General features: G+C 44.2%; 1 protein-coding gene across 3 annotated transcripts; it reads left to right on the plus strand.

The window, feature by feature from the left end:
• The first annotated feature begins 805 nt into the window (after positions 1-805).
• Positions 806-18,893, plus strand: LOC308484314 (galectin-4-like). Of its 3 annotated transcripts, XM_081019138.1 has the most exons (11): positions 806-1,161; positions 2,151-2,239; positions 6,396-6,591; positions 8,304-8,423; positions 9,682-9,732; positions 11,156-11,203; positions 13,397-13,420; positions 13,586-13,615; positions 14,608-14,696; positions 17,256-17,421; positions 18,259-18,893. In XM_081019138.1, the coding sequence occupies exons 1-11, from the start codon at positions 1,135-1,137 to the stop codon at positions 18,400-18,402; spliced, it is 984 nt and encodes a 327-aa protein (XP_080875264.1). In that variant the 5' UTR covers positions 806-1,134; the 3' UTR covers positions 18,403-18,893. The 3 variants fall into 3 exon arrangements, with proteins under 3 accessions (XP_080875264.1, XP_080875263.1, XP_080875265.1); XM_081019137.1 differs by lacking the exons at positions 806-1,161; positions 2,151-2,239 and adding an exon at positions 2,830-2,975; XM_081019139.1 differs by lacking the exons at positions 806-1,161; positions 2,151-2,239; positions 13,397-13,420 and adding an exon at positions 2,830-2,975.
• Positions 18,894-18,911: the final 18 nt, after the last annotated feature.

The raw sequence follows: 18,911 nt of genomic DNA on the forward strand, positions 1-18,911 counted from the left end.
CCAAGTGGGGAAAATTCCTGCTGTCCCCCTGTCCCAACGACAGATGACACAGCAAGGTCAAGCACAACAAGCCCCAAAAGTAGAGGAGAGGTGGACAGATGTTCCGAATACACGCGCTGAAAGAGGAAGCTCTGGGTCACGTGCATGTGCATAAATAGGTCCCTCAAACTGTTTAGACTGCATCCCATTGGCCAGATTGTACCCAGCTTTGAGGGACCTACCAATTGGGTGTTGTGGCTAACCAACTGTACCCACCCACAACAGGTTGTCCAGGTCTCACCGCAATATGTGCCCTCTTTAAGGGAGGACCCAATTTGTCTCACACAGGCGTTTGGATGGGCAAATCTGTCAATTTTGATTTCTCTCAGTTTCTCACATTTCCAGTCAGACATTTCCACATCGGTTTGCGACTTAAAAAAAAAGTCCTCATGAATATCCGTCCACATCTTAGTGCTTAGTCCGAATACACACCTTTTTTTCTTTGCAAAATATACATATTTTTACAAACCAGTTTCCCCTAATAGAATGCATTTTGTATGTTATTGTCCCTATGATGAGCATTTTATGTGCACCTTTACATCAGTACCTGCATTTTTTAGCACATTACTTGGTTGGAGAACTGCATTGCAAAATTCAGAGAAGTCCAAATTTCAAAGGATGGCTGTGTTTCAGATCATGTATTGACTCAAAAAGTACGAAGTTCACCTTCAGATACAAACTAAACAGAATTCTTCACACACCCAATCCCTAAACAGAACTTTCTCATATGAGCTAACAGATAGTAAACCTTTGCCTGCTTCTGTATTTCAGTGCAGAGTGCTTTAATGGCTGCAGAAGAGGGAAAAATTCAACAGATAACCCTTCTCTCCTCCCCTTGCTGCACCTTCATGTTGTAAAAAAATGTATCGTGCCAGAAAAATATGCGGTAACCGGTGTTGTTGGAGCAGGTTCATTGCTATCTCTTGGGTCCCTGATAATAGCTTTATTCCCATTTGATAAAAGAACGAACAGTTTTGTACCCCGCCTACTTTTCTGAGGAAACGAAACTTAATTCTGCTTTGGCAAGCTTTTCCTTTTCCTTCAGAAGGGCATAGAAAGAGAAAGACCAGGTGCTGAGATCCAGGAAGCTCCAAGATGGCTTTGCAGCCTATTTTAAACCCGGTGAGTGTGGAGAGTGTGTGTAAGAGGGGAAAGCTTGAGAAGGTGGTGGTCAGGAAGGCTGCATAGACATTTTCTAAGAGGTTGTGTCTCTCCTAAGGATGAACTAGCCGGGAGATCTGACTAGCCCTTCCCTGTCTCCTTGCAGCAAGCTTTCTATGTGCATCCTTACAGCTAGGATTGAGCTGCTGCAAGGATAATTGAGTTACAGAAAAACCCCAGAGAAAATCCAGACCAGAAGCGGATAAGGCTTTTCTTGGCAGGGAGATAAGTAACGGGGAAAGCTCAGCTCCTCAATTCCTCTGGATTCCTCTGGACTGACACTGTTTTGTGGGAGAGATTCAAGTGCGTACCTGAACTTTAGGTTTGCACAGTTAAAGTGCACTGAAGGGCTTTGTTACCATAGTGCAATAAATCTGCTTAACAAAGAAGAGCCCTTTTTGTGGTTTGGAAAGTGGTTTGGAAATGCATTGAAAAGTATGCAATGAACGAAGTAACAGCGAGAAGACATGTAAGCTTCCCGCAAGCAAATTGGGATGGGTGCTCATTGTAGTATAAACAAATTGGAACAAATGCTCAGTAAAAACCAGACATCGCCTAAGCTTCGTGTTAGCTCTGTGGAAGCGTATCGGGATAAATGCTGAATAACCTTGGCTATGTTACCTCAACCAAAAGGCATGGTAAGAAAAAAGCAAGGCAAAATTTAAAGTGGTTGTGACTCTTTGCTGCCTTCCAGTCAATGCAATCTAAGTTGCCCCTGAGGCGCACTACCAAATTTGTGTCAAATCTTTGCCCAGAATGTCCCCACCACCAAGTTTGGGGCCTTAAGCTAAAAATGTGTATTTAGAAAACAGGACTTTTAGACCATTTCCATTGTTTATCACACCAATGATATTCAGAGATATATAATGCCTGAGGAGATTATACTTGAGTTTGGGGAATAGGGACCCAGCAGATGACCACCTTTTTCTTTTCTTTTTTCTGCCCCACAGAGCGTTCCCTTTACTGGCCCCATTTTTGGGGGTCTGACTGAGGGGAAGATGATTGTAATCCAAGGGCAAGTCCGGGTTTCTGTGAAAAGGTTTGTCCTGCTTCCGCTTAGCTCTTTGTGCCCTTTTGATAATTATCCCGCCTCATCAATACCTTCCCGTCACATTTGATTCTCTGTTTTTACAGTCTTTCCATCTACTTCCTCTTCACTGACTTTCCCCTGCTCTCCCAAATTCCAGAGAGTGCCTCACATTTTGCATTTAACGTGACCTTGCTCTGTCAGGAACAGCCCTAGCATTGGGCAGAGTAAGTTGGTTGCCTCAGGCGGCTGAAATTTTGGGTGTCGTCAAGACAAGGCATTAAATCACCTCTTATTTACTTTTATATTTATTGAGATTTTTACTCTCAGGGAGATGTGAGATTTCCTGCCTCAGGTGCTATAATAACTTACCCAGCCCTAGGTAACTTTCATGTTGACATTAGAGGAGGTGTCATTTGCATTGTGCCTCAGGGGACAAAATATATTTGTGTGAACAAGGAACCAAGAGAAACAACAACATGGGCAGTGTTTTCCTTTTGGAATAGTTTCCAGGACGATTAAAGCCACAACTCCATCCAGCCTTTACTATCGTTATTTTTAGCTGCTCACCACAAGTGAATAAGCTGCTTTTGCAGTGGACTTCACCGCCCATACTGATGTGGTCTACCCCCGAACTTGGAGGGTTTTACATCAAGCCCTACCCTGTTACCAGTATTCTTGATTTTAAGAATATCTGTAGAAATATTACAATTTACCAGTATTTAGCCACAAACCGGGTTGGTTCCAGGTACTAATGTGCAGGCAAAAACATGTAGTTTTCCCCACAAGGGACCCACATTTTCCTCCCCCTGAAAGTGTGGTGCAGTTTTTAATCTACCCCTCTCCTTTAGCTAGGGTGGTCACTTAGATGTCACCCCAAATAAGAGGGGACAGATTTGCCCGAAATGTGCAAAAATCTTGGGTTGTACCTAATGCTAGTCCTCCTCATTAAAGCTAATGGACAAGGCTAATGTAGGTTCACTATTTTAAGTGGGTCTCCTCTGAGCATAACTAAGTTAGAGAAATCTGTGTACCATAATTTTATTTTAAAAAGATCAATACATCTGCTCTCATTATAGTGGTGAAGACTGTGAGCAGGTGAACTGTGTGCCTACCTGTCCCAAGGTCTCCTTGCTGGCTGTTTTTTATCATTGATTAATTAATTAAACTTATTAGTAACACACACACACACACACACACACACACACACACACACACGTAACCCAGACAGCTTACAAAAATAAATAGATAACACATACATCAAAACCAGCATAAAGCAAAACAGAAAAAGCTAAAACTCATTAGTATTTTAAAAAGGCATGCCTAAATCATTCTTCTAATCTAATGTTTTAGGCCACGGGTAATTCAAAGCCACAGGTCTGGTGATAAGAAATGTTTTTTTGCCTGGTGCCTAAAAGTAAGTAATGATGGCACCAGGTGAGCCTCCCTGAGGAGAGCATTCCACAAATGGGGAGCCATCACTGAAAAGGCCTTTAAACAGGGTTTAGACCAGAAATCCCTTCAAACAGAGGACTGTCTTCTGTAAAGGAGGGCATTGTACCTGCTGGAAGAGCAGCAGGATTAAGGATTTAGGGCTCATTCCAGTAAACACTTCAAAATACCCATAGGCCACCTTGTTTGGTGCCGGCACTGTATATAGCATAGCTCATGATACTTGACGCTAATTTCTGCGGAGAAATTATATCCCTTTGATAGTAAGGGATTTCATTTTTAAAAGAAGCAACAATTTACCAGTTGCTTGAAAACCAGCCCCTAGTAATGGGGTGCTGTTCTTATACAGACACGTGAGGTAAATTACCACAAAACCGCCTGAAGAACATTTCATGGCTGCCAATATGGCAGCTCCCCCACCTATACCTTTGCCCATTACTGGTGGTAAATGGGAGTGAGGATGCTGCCATAAGCAACCATAGAATGGTCTTCATATGTTTTGTGGTAATTTACCTCACACAACTGGCTTTCAAGCAACTGGTAAAGTTTTTTGGGTTTTTTTTTTAAAGAAGAATCATTCAAAAAAGCCTTTCTTGTGTGAAGGAGATACTGATCTAAGGGTGCTGTTGAGAGGCTTGTTTTGCAGCATTATATAATGAAATTGTTGTTGGGTTTTTGTTTGTTTGTTAAAGAAAGTTTTATGACTTTAATCTAAAGAAGCAGGAAACTAGTTCCTGGTACCAAAGAGGACTTTGAGCCACTTTTGAAACTGTAGGAAGTCTCAGAAATGGTTTATGTCATGAGGCAGCTTGGGGAGAAGATCTATTAAAAAGGCAGAAACCACATTAAGCTTCCCCATCCCTTCAAGTGCGTCAAAAGTAGCTATTTGGGGATCCCAGCCTAAATGGCTATTTTTAAATTTATTCTAATTTTATTTTAATATTGTGAGCCATGTTGAGGGTGTGCACTAGACCAAAAGGTACTTCACCCAAACAAACAAACAAAATAGGTTGGACAGGAGCAAAAGTGGTCAGGGTCCCTGTACCTTCAATAGGTATATAGAATATGGAACTTTTCTCACCCAAGCATGACAAATCACACAACATATGCACAGTTATTAAAACAAAGCCTTGTAATTTATTTTGCAAGTGGCTATATAATAATAATAATAATAATAATTTATTATTTATACCCCGCCCATCTGGCTGGGTTTCCCCAGCCACTCTGGGCGGCTTCCAAAAGAATATTAAAATACTATGATACATCAAACATTAAAAGCTTCCCTAAACAGGGCTGCCTTCAGATGTCTTCTAAAAGTCTGGTAGTTGTTGTTCTCTTTGACATCTGGTGGGAGGGCGTTCCACAGGGAGGGCGCCACTACCGAGAAGGCCCTCTGCCTGGTTCCCTGTAACTTGGCTTCTCGCAGTGAGGGAACCGCCAGAAGGCCCTCGGTGCTGGACCTCAGTGTCCGGGTAGAACGATGGAGGTGGAGACGCTCCTTCAGGTATACTGGACCGAGGCCGTTTAGGGCTTTAAAGGTCAGCACCAACACTTTGAATTGTGCTCGGAAACGTACTGGGAGCCAATGTAGGTCTTTCAAGACCGGTGTTATATGGTCTCGGCGGCTGTTCCCAGTCACCAGTCTGGCTGCTGCATTCTGGATTAGTTGTAGTTTCCGGGTCACCTTCAAAGGTAGCCCCACGTAGAGCGCATTGCAGTAGTCCAAGCGGGAGATAACCAGAGCATGCACCACTCTGGCGAGGCAGTCCGCGGGCAGATAGGGTCTCAACCTACGTACCAGATGGAGCTGGTACACAGCTGCCCTGGACACGGATTTAACCTGTGCCTCCATGGACAGCTGTGAGTCCAAAATGACTCCCAGGCTGTTATTCACTCAGAATGGTAGGGGTGGCTTGAAGTGGCATACTTTTGGGTTTTTTTGGCAATTATTTTTATTGACTGGCTTTCTGAACATACAATTAACAAACATTATCCTAAAACAGAAGCATGGTGCTTCTGCGTGAAGTCCAGTAGATTAATTTAAAGAGTCTCTCCATGGGTTGCTGGAGGAATTATCGTGTGACTAAGCTCTGTTAACATATGAAATGAAACGAAACTATGTCAGTCATTTTTTTAAAAAAATATAGCCTTCAATCTTCCCATTAACTTTTCAACTAAATCAGTTTGCCAAATGTTTGCATACCACCTGGATAATGTTAATCCTAGAGTAGTTTTACTAGTACTTATCAGCTGTCGAGCCGCCACCATTAAAAATGTAAGGAACACCAGGATTTTGATTATGAAATATGGACAACAATGTTAGTTGAGGAATACAACTTTTTTGCCAGTCTCTTCAATTTTTTTTTTTTTTTGGTCCACCATATGTTTTAAGCGCCCTCAAAGAACCTCCTGGGAACTAGTTTGTTATGGGTGCTAGGAATTCTAGGTCTTTGAGGGGTAAACTACAGTTCCCAATGTTCTTGGGGGAGAGGACTGTGCTTTAAAGGGATGGTGTGTACGCAGCCTAAAGCTCATTAACAACACAATCTTTTATTCACCTTCATGGCTCCTGCTCTTTCCGAATCACCCCTTTCCCCTACTCTCCCCTCCATTTCATCTCTCCAGTTTTATCCCTGCAGGTGTGGCCATGGTCAACCAGCCCACCTGCCCATCTCTTCCCGCTGAGCTTCAGCCCAACCATCCCCTCACATTTCAGATTCTCGGTCAATCTAGTGTGCGGCAACGGCAACATCGCCTTCCACTTCAACCCCCGTTTCGACGAAGGCCGAGTCGTCGTGTGCAATACTCAGCAACACGGCCGCTGGGGAGCTGAGGAGCGGGCCTACAACATGCCTTTCCAGCCAAATATTTATTTTGAGATGATCATCAACGTCAAGAGTCACTGCTATCAGGTGAGGAGGCTGGAGAAGCTGCTCCGGCTCGCTGTCTACCATGCAGCCCCTTCGTGTCTTGCAGGGGAAGGACTTGATAATTTGCAAGTGCAAGATTTATCTCCAGCATGGACTCCGACTTGGCTTTATGTTTAGGCCGGCAGAAGCTTGGCCCCATAGTGGTGCAGCAATAGAGCTGCTAGCACATTTGCAAAGCTAAGCAGGGTCGGGTATGGTTTCATATTGGATGGGGAGCCTCGTGTTGCAATTCTTGCTTTGCAGGGGGTTGGAGTAGATGACCCTCGGGGTCCCTTCCAGCTCTACAGTTCTATGATTCTATAAGAGATATGCTTCTCCATTCCTTCCCCTCCCGCCGCATTCCCGTTAGAGATGTGGCTCGGCTGACAAGAACAATTTGGCAGGGGATGATGATAGTGAAGAAGAAATATATAAAGACTGTATACGAGCTGTGCAAGCTGGCCTGATGTTGCAATGAATTCTCATGAGGACTTAAAACAGAAATGAGCAGACCGATATGCAAATTGTGGAGAAATGAACTTAGGACTAGAAGAATTAGGAACCTGCAGAAACTTGAATGGATTTATCTGCCCATCCCTAACCACAGCAAGCGTGTAGCTGGGAAGTGAAGTGTTTAGGGGGTTCTGTGCATACTTTCATGCTGAGGGGTGTGGCGCTTGTACAAGTGTGGGCACAGCCTTCCATTTCAGGAGGGCCAGGCTTCTGAAAATACAGAAGAAATGCTTCACCTGTGAGTTCTGCTGAATGGGTTGCCTCACAAGTCCCCTTTGTTTGATAGCTGCTACCACCTAGTGGGTGAAGTAGAACAAGGGTGGAATTCTATTCCAAGAAGAAGGTAGGCTGTCAAAGATCATATGAGGCGTCCAGTACAATTCACCAAACTGTCTCCCTGTGGGCTGTCATTCAGTTTTAAGCAGCTAGGCCAAGAGAGAAGCCAAACAAACATAGGACATCAGTCAATCCAAGGCATTAAAGAGATGGCTGTAGTCTGTAGAATCATGTATTTATGCTTATAATAATTTTATTCAAACAACCTTTAAGAAATAAACTTGACAGTGGATTTTCTAAATGTTTCTATTTATTAAATCTTGAAACCATAAGAGGAGGGGGGCCATGTGGGCACCACCAAAAAAGGAGACACAGATTTGCATAACGTTTGCACCTGCCATTTTTCTATCGATTTGAATGGAAATATAATCCATCTCGTCATAGTGGGGAGGGCAGGGGCAGTGTGTCGCGTTGTGTCACCCGAGGTGAAGTGGGAATGTGCTGCGCTGCCATGCTACACCTCTTCCTCCTCCTTTACCTGGGTTGCCCATGAAGTGGCAGCAGCATCGGTGGGTTCCAGCGAGGCAAAATGTCACAAAATCTTGCCTCGTCTCAAAGGGACTCGCCTAACCAGTTCCTCAACCTCCTCCAAACTCATAACAATAAAGTTAAATGCTAAGAGTTACTTATATCCAATTGTAGTTCTACACAGAGTAGACAACTGAAATTAATGGACATGAGAGTCAGTTTGGTTCCATCAATTTCAATGAGTCTACTCTGATTATAATCTAGTTCAACTCACTGACTCCAACACCTTAACTAGGTTGTCCCTCCAAGTTCCACCCTCGGATTAGGAGCCCACAAAGCACAAATTCTGCCTCTTGTTTCCCAAGAACTAATCTCACCTCCTCCTTCCATTATTCTAGGTATCCGTCAATGGCAACCACTTCCTGGAGTACAGACACCGCCTTCCTTTCCATGAGGTCCAGACATTGCAGATCAATGGAGATGTCTCTTTGAACTGCATCAGCTTTGCTGGCACTAATGTGAGTTGCACAGTTTCACCTCTTACACCTCCTCCAATTTCAGCTTACCGTGGTGGATCATGTATCTTGTAATGTGGGTAGCAGCCATTTGCAAATCAAAGGAGAACACTTAGAAATGTGTCAGTCAATTTTTAAAATGAGGTGCTGGCAACTGGTGACATATGGAGTCGGCAGAGACAAAACATTTGTGGTTGCAGTTCTCATGCGAGCTTGAACACTAGAAACAAGATGCAGTGAATTTGTATGAACAACTTACCCTTCTTGGGGAGCAATCCTGGGGAGGGATGCTGCAGACCTCTATGCCAGAGAGGGTGGTTTGCAGATAGACTCTTCTTCGTCATGGTGGCAGAAACCTTAAGTGCCATCAGTGCTGTGCTCTGCCATTGCTGCACCAGCGGTGGCAAGACCAACAATGAACTGTGTTGTGCCATGCCAAGCCTCTGTCAGAGGAGGCTGTGGGTGTACAGGATCCCAAGCCTCCTTGTGACCCCAGATAAACCTTCAATTGCATTGCCTGGCATAAGCTTTTGGGACTTGGCAGAATTTGACAGAATTCCACACACACACCCTGTGTCCCATTAGGATTGTTCTGTAAGTTATTTTTTGAAACGTACTTGCTGTGCGTCTTTGCCAGTTCTTGAAATTGATTTCATAGTACCCACAAATATTTGAAAGAGAAGATTTTGCTTTATATCACAAGGTGATCAGCAGGGTTAAGATTCTTCTTGATTAGCCTTTGCCTGATACGTGAAGTATAAGAAAGTAGGCAGCAGGCAGACCTATCAGAGAAAGCATTCCATAAATAAGGTACCACCACCAATAATGCTAAGTTTCAAATTTTCAAATATCAGGTAAGAGAACTGTGAGAGGCATCTCTGAGGATTCTACCAGAAGTCTCATGGCCCTGTTACCCAAGATGCTGCCAGCTGGAGTAAGCAGAATGGGCCAAGCTGGATAAGTGATCTGACCTAGTACAAAGTGGCTTTGTGGGCTCATACTTAATCTTAAGAGGGCATGAGAAATGCAAACTTGCTTCGGAAGCAAACAAATAAAAAAGGAATTTTTTTTTGCTTTGGAAGCCAATAATGTTATTTACGCATTCATATATTTACGAATGGATGTATCACTTTAAGGTGGCAGTTGATGGCTTTTGGATCAAATTGGGAAAAGAGACAGTGCCAGAAGGGCAAGTTGTTATTGTTGTTGTTGTTTAAAAAAAATAGTTCTTATTTCCAAACGTATTTTTATTGTGTTTCAGCCTCCACCCCCATACACCCCTCCTGCTTACAATGTTGTGACAGCCACCACAGTAAGTAGAAACCCTTAGTTTGTTTGCATCTCTTTGCTTTGCAAATCTAGTGGGGGGCTGGGGCTGGTGGGGATTGATTAGTACTGGTTATTTATGTAGCAGTTTCAATGCACGAAGTGCTTTACAGTGGTACCTCTAGTTATGAACTTAATTCGTTCTGGAGGTCCGTTCTTAACCTGAAACTGTTCTTAACTAGAGGCGGGCTTTCGCTAATGGGGCCTCTTGCTGCCGCTGCACCGCCGGCACATGATTTCTGTTCTCATCCTGAAGCAAAGTTCTCAACTCGAGGCAAATCTTCCAGGTTAGCGGAGTTTGTAACCTGAACCGTTTGTAACCTGAGGCGTTTGTTAACTCGAGGTACCACTGTGCTACATTCACCTTCATAACTCCTTGCAAAGTAGGCCACTAGTTTTCCCATTTTCTGGGTTGGAACGGAGAAATAAGTGACTTATTCAAGGTCACCCACTGAAGACCTGGTCACATGACTGTTGAGCACATGGTGCACTGGGGGAAAATAGTTGAGAATCCTGTTTGTGTTCACATTGAACCTTTGCCTCCCTAATTCTTGGAAGCCAATCACAGAATCACTGTTAAAGGAGCCTTGTAGACTAGGAGGGGGGAACCGCTGCTCCCCCCAATATTGCTGAACTACAACTCCCAAGCAAATGCGGCCAGAAATTATGGAAGTTATAGTTCAGCAACATCTGGAGGACCAAAGGGTCCCCACACCTGTTGTGCAGATCATCTGGGCCAACCTTCTCCACTGTTCAGCACTAAGGCATTCCTAGAACAAGGCTGCCTAACGTCAACTTGTAGACCTCCAGTAAGCGCGAACCCCATGACCCCATATACGTAACCAGTGGTCTCATACCCTGCGTTGCTCGGAAATCAGTCTTGAAAGGCTCAAAATAACATCTAGCTATATCCAAACAGACAAAAACCTGTGTCTTGATCTCAGGAACCACCATGCAAAATTTTGCAACGATATTTTAAGAGGTGTACAAATGCACAGTGAACAGGCAGACCACTTTGTCAAACCACTCTGACCATTAAAAAATTTATCCTAACGTTCAACTGAAGTCTACCCTTCTGTAACTTAAGATCTAGATCTTTCCCAGGAGCAAATAAGTCTTTCCCCTCTTCTCTGTGACAGCTTTCCAGATATTTGAGCAGTGTTATCATATCCCCCCCTCAGTCCTCTAGGTTAAACATACCAATAGAGCACGCTTCTGGGGTTGAAGTCAAATGGCTGTGTTAGCAGCACTAAAGTGACCTCTGCCTGCAATAATAATAATAATAATAATAATAATAATAATAATAATGCTGAAACTGCATCCCAGAGCTAAGAGAATCAAAACGCTAAATATCCTTCTATCAGTGCAAAAGTTAATGCTCCCTTAATGATATATCTCTTTCTTTTCAGGTTGGTGGTATGTTTGCTCAGCCGAACTTTGTGCAGCCATCATTTTCTGTGAGTAGCTTCGTGGAAACTTCTCAGATCCTATAAACTACTGGGCTAAAGGATGGGAGGCCTAAGGCACAACCTGGCACCCTGATCCACTCACAAATGGTGGCTTGTTGTGGTTGCCGCACAACAGCAGAATCCTGTTGGCACATGGGAAGGCCCAGAGCTCAGTGGAAGTAGGGCATAGCTCCATGAGAAACATACATGCTTTCCAGGCAGAAGGTTCCACAGGTTGCGATCCTATACTCAGTTACCTGGCTGGGAATAAATCCTGTTGAAATCTGTGGGACTTTCTTCTTCTTCTTCCATTTTTTTTAATCAATGTATATACAGTGGTACCTCGCAAGACGAATGCCTCGCAAGACAAAAAACTCGCTAGACGAAAGGGTTTTTTGTTTTTTGAGCTGCTTCGCAAGACGATTTTCCCTATGGGCTTGCTTCGCAAGACGGAAACGTCTTGCAAGTTTGTTTCCTTTTTCTTAACACCTTTAATACAGTTGCGACTTGACTTCGAGGAGCAACTCATAGAACGCGGTGTGGTAGCCTTTTTTGAGGTTTTTAAAGACTTTGGTGATTTTTGAAGCTTTTCCAAAACCTTCCCGACACCGTGCTTCGCAAGACGAAAAAAATCGCAAGACGACAAAACTCGCGGAACGAATTAATTTCGTCTTGCGAGGCACCACTGTACAACATGAAAAACAGTTGTAGGGAAATATTAGAAAAAGAACAGAAAAACAAACCAAGCACATGGTAAAGGTAAAGGTAAAGGGACCCCTGACCGTTAGGTCCAGTCGCGGACGACTCTGGGGTTGTGGCGCTCATCTCGCTTTACTGGCTGAGGGAGCCGGCGTACAGCTTCCGGGTCATGTGGCCAGCATGACTAAGCTGCTTCTGGTGAACCAGAGCAGCGCATGGAAACGCCGTTTGATCCACGTGCTTTAATCCAGTTTGATTGTGCAAACCTAAATTTTCTGGTATGCGTTTTCAATCCTACCTGCAAAATAATGAGACTGTGGAAGAGTTTTGTTCCCTCCTACTGAGCTATGTATAGATCCGTCCACTGGCAAGTCAGGACTGCAGAGAGGAAGTGAGGATTAGGAGAAGAATTGGGTTAAGAATTAGGGTGAGATGTTAAATGAGAAGAAGCTGGAGTATTCATAGATTCCAGAGTGATGATCTTTCCTTTCTTTCTTAGTATAGATTCTGATATTTCATGCAGGGCCCTTACAAAGAAAACATTTAAAATTATATTAAGGGGGGGGTTACTTAAACTGACTACCGTATTTTTCGCCCTATAGGATGCACCGGCCCATAGGACGCACCTAGATTTTTTGGGGGGGGGGGAATAAAAGGGAAAAAATTAATTTCCCCTCCCCCAGGCGCGGGGCTGGGGCGGGGGAAGCTCGGGCTTCCCCAGCCCCCAGAACGGGACCCAGAGCCATTCCGAAGCTGTGTGCAGCTTTGGCATCGCTCTGGGAGCTTGCGGGGCTGGAGGAGGGGGAAGCCCCCCGCCAGCCTTCTAACCAAGTCGGGGGACAGCGGGAAAGGTGCGCTGCGCCTCCCACTGTCCCCCGAGTTTGCGGGGCTGGCGACGGGGAGGAGCAGGCTTCTCCCCCCCACCAGCCTTCTAACCAAGTCGGGGGACAGCGGGAAAGGCGCGCTGCGCCTCCCCGCTGTCCCCCGAGCTTGTGGGGCTGGCGGTGGGGCTCTCCTGAAGCCTGGAGAGCGAGAGGGGTCGGTGCGCACCGACCCCTCTCACTCTCCAGGCTTCAGCGAAAGCCTGCATTTGCCCCATAGGACGCACACACATTTCCCCTTCATTTTTGGAGGGGAAAAAGTGCGTCCTATAGGGCGAAAAATACGGTAATCAAAAAGCAAGACTCGGTGTTTTTTTCTGGGGGGGCACAGGGGTACACATACCCCTAATCATTTTGTGAATCTAAGTTTGGCCTCACTAAGGGGCAGTATTTCAGTATGAGTAGGAAAATGAGAATACCCCTAAACATTTTTTTAGAAAAAAAGCACTGGCAAGGCTAGTCAGTGAAACATTCTCTCTAGTTAGTGGACAACTCTGGAGACATTTGATTGCTCCACCTATTCACTGGGTTCAACAAGTGTTCCCTGAAACAAATTTTTTTTTTAATACAAACAATAGTTCTATGTAAGTTAAACGATTGCTTTTCTTTTCATTCTTTGCAGACAAGGAAGAAGAAGACGGCCCAGGTGTGTGGGTTAAATTCTGGGGCAATATTGTAGTCTACCTAGTTTAGATAAGGCAGGACTGCAGGGGTTTGGTCTAGACTGAATTTTGATGCTTTTCGGTTCTGCTATACAGTATTATTATTGCAAGGCCTTTCACTTTTTCTCTGTTTCTTCATCTTTTCTCAGGGTAACAGTGGAATAACTTTGTCCAATCCTGTGAGTATATTGGTGTTCTGTTTTCTATGCCTCTTGGTTCTCCATCATAGATAAATTTAGAAATTTCTGCTCGTTTTTGACATAGATTAAAGATGGTAAACTGGCAGCCTGTAGGCCCCAAATATAATTTACAACACACCCACACAACAGATGCATCTCCTTTTGGCTATATGAAGTGTTCTTGTGGCATTTTCCCCCTGAAGCTCCTGAATCTTCCCACTCTTGGGAGACAGGACGCTTAGTCAAGACGGATTGGTCTGATCTTATACAGGCATCAGGCCAAGTCTAGACATAGGTTGTCCAGTTAGATTAGGGAAAGCTGAGTGTTAAGAGGCAGCAAAGCAGACAGGAGTCAAAGAGGGTCTGGGCAGGGCACAATGAAAGAAAAGGCTCAGCAAGCAAGTTCAAGAGGCAACCAAGGTGCAAATATAATCAAGAGATTTGCTCTGCTTGCCAGCAGCTTCTCCCCTTAAGACATAAGCTATAAGTTAAAGAGATCCCATAGCACTACCAAGAAGATGTGTATATTCTATCAGAAAAGACAAGGAAGATAGAAATAATGACGTTTGATGTTTGCATATATATTGGCACAAAGGCAAGGATGCAACTAAAAACTAAGAAACTAGTCCATTTTTTGGTGTTTAGAGGCGCCTCATAACATCAGAGGCATTAAACTGTACCTTGCTTCTCCCTGCTTCAATAGGGGCTGGAGGGTAGACATACAGAGTGGGAATGTTCTAGCAGTTCAATGTGTACTTGCATTTTAGGGCTAAGGAAGAGCGATTACAGCTGACTTGTAAATTGTGTCCTTTGGTTGCAGCCAGCCTACCCAATTTCCGCCTCTGATAATAGATCAAGATCCACCTGTGCTGATTTCTGAATGCAGGAACATTCTTCAGCTTCTGGGAGTCTTAGTTCTGGGAGTCTTAGTTCTGCTTTGTCTTCTTGCTTCTCTTGATGAAAGACTGAATCCGTGTTGTTATTTTTTCCAGGCTGTCCCATTCCACATTGCCATCCCGGGGAATTTCACTCAGTTCCGCAAGATTACAATTGTGGGGAATGTGCCTTTTCACGCAAACAGGTGCGTTAGCAGAGGGGGCAATATTATGCACCAACTTCCTACATTCAATTATCAAATGAAGTTGAAGCCAATCAGAAAGCACCGTATATACTTGTGTATAAGCCAACTTTTTCAGCACATTTTTTATGCTGAAAAAGCCCCCCTCGGCTTATACTCGAGTGAGGGTCCCTTTCGGGCTGCTCCTTCCTCCTCCTCTGCCTTTGCCGCTGGCGGCGGCGGCGGAGGAACGAGCAGCCCGAAAGCAGCCCTTTGGGGCTGCTTGTTCTTACTCCGCCGCTGCCGCCACCAGCCTCTGCCTCTTGGCAGCACCCTAGGTAGGCTGGGGGACAGGAGGGGCTGGGAGGGAGAGAGAAGCCCCCTCTGCCGTGTGCGCGTGTGCACACGCACTCTGGCCCACCAGGAGGTTTGTGGTGTGGTGAACCGGCTTATACTCAAGTCAGTAAGTTTTCCCAGTTTTTTGTGGTAAAATTAGGCGCCTCGGCTTATATTTGGGTCGGCTTATACTTGAGTATATACAGTATCTGTCAAATTATGTCTGCAGGTTCCAGAGATACAACCAATCTAATTCGCTTCCCTATCACATTTTAATCTTATTTTGCTGCCTTCTTACTACGTTTACCTTTGCTGTGTGTGGTTTTTCCAAAATATTTATTTCTTTCAGAGTAATTTTCTTTCTCGATTGGCAGTGACGTTTGGGAACGACATGCAAGTGTCATGAAGGGTGGCTGATTTCATAACATTCACACATGCAGCAGAAGCTGAGCTTCTAGGTCAGCCTGTGGCTCCTAGGTGCAGGTTTGCTTTTCTGCAAATGAGGACAATAATGAGAGCCAGTGTGGAGAGCACTTTGGTTCGGCTGGAGAGTTCAAATCCTCGTTCAGCCATGAAGCTCACTGGATGAAGTTGAGCCAGAGACTCATAGGGCAAGGCAAAGTAATCTTCAAAGATGCCACCCTGAGTACAGTGGTACCTCCGGTTACGAACTTAATTCGTTCCAGAGGTCCATTCTTAAGCTGAAACTGTTCTTATCATGAGACGCGCTTTTGCTAATGGGGCCTCCCACTGCCGCCACACCGTGGGTGCGCGACTTCCGCTTGCATCCCAGGGCAACGTTTGCAACTAGGGGCATCTACTTCCGGGTTAGCGGAGCTCGTTACCCGAAGCATTCGTAAAGAGGACGGTACGTAACCCGAGGTTCCACTGTATATTGGAGGAAAGGGATGGTACCAGTGTGGTAATACAAATCTGATCCAGGGAAGACTCAGGTCTAAAAAGATCATGGGCTTATCCAGACTTTCTGTTACATTGCGCTTTTCAGGCACAGATCTGGGATTTAAAGCTGTGTGTCAGAGTGATGTTGGTTTTTTTATATATATATCCCAGTGCTTCCCCAGGGAAAATCCGCATTTTACTGCTGAATCAGAGCAAATAAAAATCTGCAGAAAACCTGATTGCTGTAATCAGCAGTAAAGCGCAGGTTTCCCTAGGGAAACCACCGGGACAAAAAAGAAAACCTGCTTGGACACAAAGCTTTAAATTCCAGACCTTTTGGCTAGAAATGTGGCATAAAAGGTAGTCTGGATGAGCCATGAGTGAAATAAAAGCCAGATCAAGAAGTTTAGGCCAAGCAGATGAAAGAGTGAATTATTTAAGATGGCTGTAGAGCAAGAAGCAGAGAAAGGCAGGCTCAAGAAGAATGTCTATCAGGTAAGTACCGGTACTCTCAAATACCCATTTGTTTTGTATATTTCTCTTTAAAAAAGCAGGTTGTAAATAGTCACTTACCCAGTCACTTGTGGCAAATAATGGAGAGCCCTCAAGGCTATGGCAAGAACAAAAATGATCAAAATAAGTTTTTCTTTCAGACCACATGCAACTAGCAGATCCTATGCATATTTACTGAGAACTAAATCCCAGTAAGTTCAATGCAGCCCACTCCAAGTTAAGTGTACAGAAGAGGATAGCATTAGATATTTATACTGGGAGCAGCCAGGCTAGTAACCATTTTCAGTGGGCATGTAACTTTAGTAGATTTATTTGCAAAGCTGTGAAGAAGTTATTTATTCCATCCACCTTACCCACCCATTTTATAAGTTCTTGTAGGCAGGGGTTACATTTCCAGGTATGCGTGAAATTATATATAGTGGGGAACACCATCTAAAAAACCAAACTCCGCCAAGAATCTGGCAAACTCCATCACAATTGCTCCCTCCAAACCTCCTTTCTCAAACTCCCAACTCTCCACAGCCCTCAAAGGTCTGTGCAAAGGCTTCTGGATCGCTAGCCATTTTCCTGCTCTTTTCATGTCATTTTTGCAGTTTTTCTGCTCTGCTTAGGCTATTTTTGCCCTTTAAATTGATTTATCTATATCCTTGCAATGTGCATATATGCAGTCGTGCATAAGTGGGGAAACTTCTGTATTGCTTCCACTCAATAGCTACATTAAATTTGCAAAGGATTAGGAAGACTTGCTTCTCTAAGATCTATGCTGGGTTAAAAGTCGTGTTGTATCATTTTGGAGACCCCAGGAATATGCATTTGTCGCCTCCTTCCTCCCAGATTCCATGTGAACCTGAAAAACACAATGAGCGGCAACATCGCCCTGCACATCAACCCCCGACTGAAGGAGGGAGCAATAGTCCGGAACACCTTCATCCACGGCAGTTGGGGCTCTGAGGAGAGGCACTTGCCTGCCATGCCTTTCTCCCCTGGCCAGGCCTTCCATGTAAGAAATACCTTTGGGGAATGAGCATTTGCACTGGTTTACATTTCAGATCTTTGTCAGAAGGCACACCTCATCAACAATACCAACTTAGGTTGAAACGGTTACACAGAAGCTTCTGACATTCTGTGGCAGCTATTAGTTTCAACAGCTGATCTTGGAAAGACCCTTCCAACACTCTCCTTGCCCCCTGCCCTTTTAGCAGAGAGGAACTGGCCACTTCCTCCTGCTCTTCATGTGTAGGTGAAAACACATGAAGAAGGACCTTTGGCCTGATCAAGGAAAGCAGTGTTTATATTCCTACAGCCATTTTACTGGCTTATACTTGCCTTTCCACATCAGACCATCAATTCCAGCATTCTGTCTCAAACAATGCCTTTTAAGCAGCTAAGAAGGGAGAGATTGCCCCCTCCCCAGATTAGCCTAATTAGTCCAGTAGGGGGCTGGATTTTCTTGGGACCAGAGCGCTATACTTTTATAAAGTAGTGCTATACATCTGACAGGATTCTTGGCACTCTGAACAAACTGCTTCATTTTAGGAAATCATTAAACTGGTATAAAATTAGGGTTGCCATACATCCATAATTTCCCAGACGTAGCCGGGATTTGGCAGTCGGAAACAGTGACCGGGCAGAAATCACAGCGATGTCTGTGAAAATCCAGATGTATAGCAACCCATGTCAGAAGTGACTCTGCAAAAAACCAAAACCCCTCAACAACAGTATGGCAACCCTAATAAAATTGATATAATGGATAAAACCTGCTCCATGCCTCTTGTTGTGTGTGGATTAGTATGGTTTGAAAACTCAGAATAAAACATTTCTTACTTTCTACCACTAGATGGAGATCACCAACCTAAAGAATAACTATCAGGTGACTGTGAATGGAATTGTGATATTCAATTATACCCATCGAATCCCTTCAGGACAGGTGGACCACCTGGAAATAGCTGGGGATGTGACCCTCTCCTGTGTGCAGTACTGACGAGTCTCTGTTCTTCTTACACAACATTTTAAATAAGCTATCTTGAAAGAGAAAAGCAAATACGTTTCTGTAGTGCCTTTCCCCCCTGCGGATCAGCGCTGCTTCAAACCACGTCAGGCATACCTGACCTGCAAGGCTAATGTTTACTATTATGGCTTCCCTACAAGGAACCCTGGGAATTATAGTCTGAAAGGATCACTTGCAGGAAAAAAATGTGGTAACCTTGTGGGATACCTGTGGGTAGGGAAGCCATGCTTGCGAAATCTGTTAAAACCCTTTTTCTGGTACTGATGCAAATATACAGGTGTTGAATAAAGATGTTGAATGGAGATTTTACTAACTGGACAGCAGATAGAATTGTTTTGTCTCAAATTCAGATAATCATTTACTTCTTCCCTTGTACCCTTAATCATACTTTGCAGTTATGTAAATTATGCTCATATGCCTCCTTGATGAAAAATAAATAAATGCCAGTGAAGATAAAGATGGAATGATACTTGAAATTGCAG

The sequence above is a fragment of the Podarcis pityusensis genome, assembly GCF_964106645.2.
Source record: "Podarcis pityusensis genome assembly, chromosome: 8".
NCBI lineage: Eukaryota > Metazoa > Chordata > Lepidosauria > Squamata > Lacertidae > Podarcis > Podarcis pityusensis.